Source organism: Penaeus chinensis, chromosome 34 (assembly GCF_019202785.1).
Source record: "Penaeus chinensis breed Huanghai No. 1 chromosome 34, ASM1920278v2, whole genome shotgun sequence".
NCBI lineage: Eukaryota > Metazoa > Arthropoda > Malacostraca > Decapoda > Penaeidae > Penaeus > Penaeus chinensis.
The window spans coordinates 28209432-28218034 of NC_061852.1; the positions used below are offsets into that span (position 1 = coordinate 28209432).

At 34.9% G+C, this 8603-nt stretch overlaps 1 protein-coding gene across 8 annotated transcripts in view; it reads right to left on the minus strand.

Moving 5' to 3' along the window:
- LOC125043589 (filaggrin-like) overlaps positions 1 to 8603 on the minus strand; it is a 245329-nt gene continuing 236726 nt past the window's right edge. For 7 of the 8 annotated variants that reach the window (XM_047639807.1, XM_047639803.1, XM_047639810.1 and 4 more), the window contains 9 exons: positions 8307 to 8557; positions 7711 to 7842; positions 7144 to 7332; positions 6453 to 6679; positions 6111 to 6273; positions 5279 to 5454; positions 4581 to 4692; positions 3272 to 3498; positions 1 to 3133 (listed from right to left, as the gene is read on the minus strand). In XM_047639807.1, coding sequence (XP_047495763.1) covers positions 2929 to 3133; positions 3272 to 3498; positions 4581 to 4692; positions 5279 to 5454; positions 6111 to 6273; positions 6453 to 6679; positions 7144 to 7332; positions 7711 to 7842; positions 8307 to 8557 — 1682 coding nt within the window. In that variant the 3' untranslated portion in view covers positions 1 to 2928. The remainder of the gene's footprint in view (positions 3134 to 3271; positions 3499 to 4580; positions 4693 to 5278; positions 5455 to 6110; positions 6274 to 6452; positions 6680 to 7143; positions 7333 to 7710; positions 7843 to 8306; positions 8558 to 8603) is intronic. The other variant, XM_047639809.1, reaches the window with a different exon arrangement.

An 8603-nucleotide genomic window follows, 5' to 3' on the forward strand; every position in this document is an offset into this window, starting at 1 on the left:
TAGAGCATACAGTCTTTAATATGCATATGATACAAATGATTTTTAAATGCTTTTAACATTTTGAAATACAGCTATACAATATCAATGTATAATACATCAGGACATCTGTACATGATGCTTCCAAATTTAAAATAAATTATTATACAAGCCTTGTCAAAAATAACAAGTCCGAGATGATCCTCTCCTGCATAGCTACCAGTGCGTAAGCTGGAGGCAAAATAAGGTATTAAATGCAATAATTCACTTTATATAATTTGTACAAAAAGGAAATTGTGCTATATACTTTTTGAGGCACATATAATATAGGATGTAAAACAGGCAAAAGTAGCCTAAAATGACAAGGTATCTGAACCCATTTAAATAGATGAAGACACTAAACTATTCAATACATTCCACATTTATGCTCTAAATGCAATAAAATGCAGTAGTAACTAGCTTATGCTGCTTTGCTTGGAGCGGTCATACTAACTTGTGAAAGGATCAACTGCCAAGAAACTAAAATTAGGAATTTATTTTTCGGTGATTTTCCTTGCAGTATTTTAGAATATCCAATTGTTAGGCAATCAATACTTCAAGATACAATTCCTATCCTCTTACATCATATACAAGTTCAGTCATAAATATCTTACAACATGGCTATTAAACTGGTGACCCAAGGGCCAAATCAAGCCCTTGAATTGATTTTCATTAAATCTAATACTTTGACAAAGAAATATCAAAATAAATTTATAAGTTTCTAAAGCAAAACTTTATTTGATTTTATTACTTTTCATTTATCTATAGGGAAATGCAAAAGACAACATATTAAATGAAGTAAAAATATATATATATAAGTATTTAGTAAAAGAAAGAAAGAAAGAAAGAAAGAAAGAAAAAATAAAAAGGGTAATCAATCTGAGTTTATAATCTGGCCCTTCTCCAACAGTAATTAAATAGCCCTGTCTTACAAGCTAGTTACTCCACTTGCTGATCACCACAGAAAACAAAACTTAGTCCCTTAGACTCTCAAGGGAAAAACAAGTCTCAAAAGGAATACTGCTGGCCTATCAGCAGTGATTTCATCACATTCTTGTCAAGTAAGTGATCAATATACTAACATTGCTACTCATTAAAAATTGGAATAACAATAATAAAAGAAGTATCAGTAATAAATGCACCCCATCTGCCAACTACCAACCAAAGTCATTCATAATTATACACACCTACACGTCTCTCGCTCTAATTAAACTGCAAGTAAAATTTCCGTCACAAATTGTAGCAAAGAATGTTACACGAGATTGTAACAAATTGTTGTCAACATGGTATAAAAAATAACATCTTAACTATATCAAGTTATTAACAAAAGCATGTGTGCCTATAACAAATGCAAACAAAGTAGCTTTGATCTGTTTTTCATTTGTTCAAATTGGCACAAGAGAGTTTGAGAAAAAAAAATCTGTACAAGTTGAAGACTAGATAATAGGCATGTCCATTTTCCAGCTGGACATTAAAGGATACAGCTTACCTTGATTTCTTAACAGCTTTTTGATTTAGACCATGTTCCAGAGAGTTTAAACACTAGCCATTTGGTCAAGGCAACTTCTTCACAGATCTGCTTCACTGCCATGGACAAACTTTGGTATGTACAGAACAGATATCCTACCCAAAAACAGATATCCTATCCAAATATCCCCACTGGTTTAGTCATTTCAATGCTATCTACCCTTAAAGCATAATGGTTTTAAGGTTCTGAATATCAGAATTCCAATTAACTTCCCTGACAGTGCTAGACTGGAAGCATTCTAATATTAAAACTATCAGGAACATGGTCTATCATCTTCATATGTTTATGAAGTCCCTGAAGAACCTAAAATGAGGGTGACTTGGCTCTTTGCAAGGGACCTGTCAGCAAATTTGGAATGTTTGGTAGACAGTTCTGTATTTGAATGAAAAGGCCAGTGTTATTTCAAAAACAAAACTTACATATTTTCTGGAGGTTGTATTAATAAAGTATTTTTTTCCAGGCACTATATCACCAAATATGTGAAGCTAGTAGAAGCAGCAATGAGACTAGAAAGAGAGAGAAAAAAACCACTTGCCTCTTCTTTTCAGCATGACAGCAATCAGCCTACCATTAAAATGAAGAGTTTTTTGTGCTATGTGGAAGCATAAACCCCTTGAAGGATCCAGTGAACACAACAGAAGTTACTGGACAACAATCACAGTCACATCTCAGATTATGAGACCAAAGACACTCAAACTCTTTAGATCACTTGGAAATAATCCACAAACTATACTGAAATTCATCAAGTCTTTGGGCAATATCTGTGAACATAACTGCTGCTTGATGGACTTCATGCAGATCGTCTTACTGGTGACCCACAAGTTTTCAAATACGAGGAATTTGATCTCAGTTCTGAAAAGCATTGAAAGTTCCCTGTGACCTGTGCCTCAAGGTCAGACAGAGATGAGCACCAGAATGATGTGGCATTTATAACATGTTCATCAAAGCACATACTCCTGATCTTCATTAAACCCAAGATCATTTCTCCACTTGGAATATGCCTTACAAAATATAGGCTTCTGTATATCTTCTGAACACAGAGTACAACAGCAAAAAAGCTTTCTCAGTTATCTTGGAAGTGTGGCTACAGAATTCCTCCTCAATAAATGCATACATGTCATGAAAGGCTCTGTCATTTGAATAAATAGATAGGCCAACATAAAAAAAAATGTCTTCAACACCAAAGCTGAATTCAGGACTTGAACACATGTCACTTCTTAAACAATATACATCATCGTCCTTTAGATGTTTTAGCTCTTTTATTTTTTGCACATGTATGAATATAGTAGTTGTTAGGCTTTACAACATTCTCTTCATTCGCTCAAGGAAAATCCTTATCAATGCAACTCTTCACACACAAACTGTACATAGGTCTGATGCAAATCTCAGACAACACCCTCCATAAAAGTGGTGTCCAAATGCTGGATCAGAGTTCGAATAAAGGCCATCTCTTTGCGAGTGTTTTCATAGATGATTCGAGGATCATCACTTGTGCACCGGAGGCAGTTGGGGGCCATTACCATAGCTAAATTGCTGGCATCCATCTTGGTGGCTGTTACAATATCAGGCTGGGCAAAGTACTGCAGAAACCTGGGGGAATAATCATTTCAATTATCTTTCAAATATAATCTTTGCATTTACTTTTATAGGATGAAATCATTTCAGCATTTTTGGGGGTAAATCAAATCCTTTCAACAGAAGATGAACTTGAATATGATAAGAACTTACCTTATAAGGTATGATAGCACAAGCCTGTTAATTTCTGGTAGCTTATTAACAAGAGCAACAGCCTGTGTAGGATCATCGTGAGCATTAATGGCTGCCTGATATAAGGCATCAGGTATGAGAGGCTCATAAAGTTCTCTGTACCAAGTCTTGAGCAGGGCAGCTGCAACATGTGCATCCACACAGTCACCCACCTCCCACTGCTCAACAACCTGCTTTAGCTGATGAACCTGCAGGAACAATTATAAATTATAACAAGACCCTTCATCACCTGTGAAAGATGGCACTAACATTACAATAAACCAGTCTTTGATTTTCTAATTGTGTCCTGGTAGGTGCCCAGATTTAGTCTTGGTTGTGTTATTAAATGTACTGGAGAGTAACACAATAACTTTCTTACACCTAACTATTCCATCTTTGATAACTGGAAAAGTAATATAAATACATAAACCAATACTTCTTGGAGAATTTGGGGTGCACTTAGCCTTGCCTAATGGGCCTATTTAAGACTCGGCTGGTGTGTCACACTCATCGTACAGTATTAACAATGCAATATAATTTCTTTTGGTTTCACTTGTATCCAGAACATGGTACTAATGGTTTTGCATATTCAGAGATGATGATATTCACTTTAGTTGATATATAAAGCCTGTAGTAGCCTGAGTATGTAAATTAGAGTCCATATCAATAAATTAGATGTTTTACACTATGTGGAATGTGGCTTCATTTTCACAAATCTTATTCTTACAAAATAAGAGATTGTATAGAATTACATGCAAGGTTCCTATTCCTATGGCTTCAGTACTTCCCTTTTATGTGTCACATTTCAAGACAGCCACACTGACAGAGTGCCATAAGACATTCTGAGCAGCTGACACAAGGAAATTAATCATATAAACTAGAGTGAAGGTTACTCATACGTTCACAGTAGCAGCAAGAGACCACAATTTTTGGGTGTATGACATCTTCAAGGGATAATAGACAAATATTTTTTAGCTAAATAATTACCTTTTATACTATACAAAAGCCAATCAGAGAATTACTGTTATCCCTCTTGCAATGCCTCTGGGTATGTGGAGTGTGGTACATCAGGGTGCCTTACCTTAAATATAATGCATGCAATCATAGTAGCATAATATGAACTACCTATCCATTCATAGCAGCAATAAAATAAGCCAGGAAGAGGATAGTATGTCACCTGGAGCCATGTTTTAGTCATCTAGAGGCACTAGATTAGGAAACAGAGAAAAAAAAAAAAAAAAAATTATAAAAAAAAATAAAAAATAAACTATAAGTGAAACATTTATCTTACCTCATCAAAGTCTGCAGGAACTCTGAAAATTCCCTCAGTATTCGTACCCTGAAGTCTCAGAACCTCCTCAGAGAGAGTTGTTTGAACCCAAGGTAGTCGTCGGTGTGGATATCTGCACATATTTACCTTGTGTTAGCCTAGGTCGAAACCTTATTGATATAATCATGTCACTGCAGAGGGTGAATATAAGGAAACATCTTTCTATTATATAAGGATGATTGAATTTATCAATAAAAAAATTGAAGCCTGTGAAATGTTGTCCTCTAAACAATAATGCATTCTTCCCTAATAATCTGCAAACCTATTTCTTAAAATTTCTAAACAAACTGTCAAATAGTTCATATATTAAAATAATTATTCATCTATAAGCTATTATCCACTCAGGGTAATGGCTGCCACCTGCCAGAACCAAAATCCCTTGAAAGAAGGCATCATCCTAGCCCTTGTAAGGGAGTTCAGGATGTAAAACTGAATCATTCATGTATAAGCTATTCCTCTTGAATTCAAACTTTTTAATGAAGTCATCTAAAGGCCATAAATCTTTCAAAATTAGGAATGGCTTTTAAATTTACATTTTAAGTTAAAGTTAAATTTCATTACTTTCATAATGGCTATAAATACAAGCTGTCTATTATAAAATGTTTGTAAAAGACAAACCATTTGTTAAAATGAAGCAAAACTCAATCTTCACCCCATACCTGTCCTTCTGGAGTGCCATCACCTCCTCTATGGTGCCACCAAACATTGAAGCTCGGAATATATGTAAGCGGGCAAGGTCAATTTCCTCCAGTGTCGGTTTTCTCAATCGCTGTCTCTTGGCATTAACTGAAGTTCTCTCCAGACGTTTGTTGCAAACTCCAGCATAATGAGCCACCTACATAGAAATAATAGAATAATAATGTAAAAATGAAAAATGCTTGCAAAAGATTAAATGATTTACTCTAGATCAACACTAGGTTCTTTTTTATCATCAGTCAGCAAGACGTCTTATTTATTCATTATATTATCAGATATCTTTTAAGAAGATAAATTTAGTTTATCTGACTTTATACTTATCTCCTCTTTAACTATTCCTTAGTTTATAAGGATTCCTTTACAGATACCCAAAATCAAAATTCATCTAAACTATATGACTTCCCTGAAAATAACTTTAGAGTACATAACATACATTCCTTTATGCTATATGAGTGTGAAACTTTGCACTGTTTAAGACTTATCTGAGAACCACTTGCTTTAAATATTAAACTATACATAAGGAAAAGCACTTGGAATGCACAGACTGCAGTGGAACTAATATGTACTTTGATGCATTCCTTATAATTACTTCTAATACTCTTGTTTCTTGCTAGATTTTTAAAAAGTAAAACCTGTATGAAATAATTTATCATATACACAATTTAAATCTGGATTTAATCCTAAACTAAACTTAAGCAGATGTACAATATAGAAAAATAAACAAGTTCAATTCACAATGTAAAAAAAATAAAACATAAAAAGTTTCCTAAAAAAATTAGTATCTCTAAAACAAACCTGGATATGGATGGGCCACTTTGACACATCAGGAAACATAGAACAATAGGCTGGATCACAATGTCGAGTGATGTAGCCAGCCAAGTATGGATTGAATTTTTCAGAAGGTGGGAAAAATGCTAAGCATATAGCTAACAGCTCCCATCCTCTTCGTAAACTGTCCCTGTAAAAGAGAATTCAATTTCTGAATGTACATTTTCTTCAATGCAAAGAGATCTATTTACAGTTCTATAAAATCTCACAGCTTAAACACACACAAGAGCAAATGCTTATTTATCTGTATCTAATGAAAATATCCAATTTCCAATACCTATTAGAGATACCTGTAACCAATATACCAACCTTTTATGATTTTCTGTAGTCTGTCTGCAGATCTGAACAAACAGCTCATCCCGAAGCCCTACAGTATTGTAACACATATTTACAATATCTAGTCCAACAGAATTCAGTGTCATTCCTGGTTTTGGTTTTCTGTCACTCATGTATATCTGGACCAGCCGGAAGAGTTCACAAGCCTGGTTCTTGACCGACTTGTCAAGAGTGGCTAACATGGGTTTGCGGATAGGATCCTGAAAACAAAAGAGACTTGCTAATTAGTCTGCTCTCATATTACAGAGTATATAAGATGGCTTGTAAGTTGGTAAATGACATTTACTCATGACTTGTTTCTTCAAACAATTTAAAAGGCCACTTGATATTATCTTCTGATAACTATTTTATGTAATGAAAAAGTTCAAAAGATAAGAGTAACCCTTACTTACATTACAAAATTATATTTGCTTGAAAGGTCCTACAGTTATCATACAAAATTTAAGTTTCTAACTGATTTTAGCCTCATTATTGTTGCTACTTACTGGCAACGGAATTAATAACATCTAAAATTTGTAATCTATGAAAGAAGCTGAGACAATATCATTTTGCATTTCTTCTTATGAGAAAACAGAAAAGAGAGAAAAAAACTAACTGCATAAGAATAACAAAAACAAAAAAAAATATGCACATCTTTAGTTCCCATACACACAAACTTTCTTACCTTGGTCCATGATATCATGTCTATAACAGGCACCTTCTTGCGTAACAGACCACGTGTGTGAATATTGAGGTTCTCCTGGGCATATTTCTCCATTAAATTGTGTCCAGCATCCCCTCCACCACCTGTACTGTACCGCTCAAAGTCAGACTCTGATGGGGGCTTCTTCATCAGAGATAGAGCAGTCAGACCCTATGTTGAGGAGATAAAAAAGAGTAACAGCCCATGTCTTCATCAAACAGTCCAGGACTAACTTTCACAAATTCAAGTTCAAATTTGCCTATTAACTAAATCATACATTACACTAAGAAATATCAGAAGTGGTTTAAATATATACATCTTAATTAATCATTAGCAAATAATGTACATTCATGCCTTAACATAATATATAACTTACAGGGTTAGGCAAAACTAATGGGGAAAAATGATAATGAAAGATAAATCCAACTTAAATAAAATTTACATACTCCTCATCTACATTAACTTCCAACCCAACTTTTCCTCAGCATAGGTAAGGTACATCCAATATTCCCTTGTTAATGAATACTGTTAATTGTGTTATCAACGGACCTGAGGAGGGCGATGGAGAGAGCCTGTGATGGGATTGGTGGTGAGAGAGGAGTCCATCATGTTAGGGATGGAGATGGACAGCGGACGGTTACCCAATTGGCCATTGTTGCTACTTCCATCACGGTTACTTAACTGAAGAATGATATAAAAATCAGACTTCACAGTATAAAAAAAAAAAAAATTCTCAGGATATAAGTGAAAAGTTACTTGTCGTTTATCAAAATGTTCAACTGCAGCCTGCCTATTTTGCATGATGGAAGCTAATGTTGCTTGTGGCTCAATTGTGGTCACCTCATTTAATTGTGAAGATTAAACATGAAGTTACAATTTACAGTACTAGTTAGTTTGTACAGCTATCAGTGCTTGAATACATAAATTGGTCAGCAAATATGCTCTATCTACAGTTTAAAATAACAAATACATTTGCCATCTTAAAATACATGAACACTTATAAATAATATCTTAAATCTAGCCATTCAAATTACAAAGAGGGAATAAGTTTTCAAAACTTAGATGACAAGACCTCTTAATCAATACTCACTTGAACCATTTCTCATGCAGTGAAAATCCTCCTCATAAGTTAGTGTTAGACATACCTCACTCTTCTCCAGTATTGGTGAATACAATGGCTGATGCACGGTAGAATCTTTCTTTCGTCGCAGAGAGGCATGCTGGGTGTCCAAAGGTAGGCTGTTTGGAGGGAGCGGCACAAGGGAGGCTGGTGGGATGATCGGTCGTGGTGCAGATGCTGGCTGGCTTGAGGTCCCAGATGTTCCTGTGGCTGAGGTAGCTGACACAACACCTGGAGGGCATTCCTTGTTGCTTTCTGGGACATCCTCCTCCCCTTCTACAAGAGGATGAGAATTAAAGTATTATATAATTCATAAATAAAG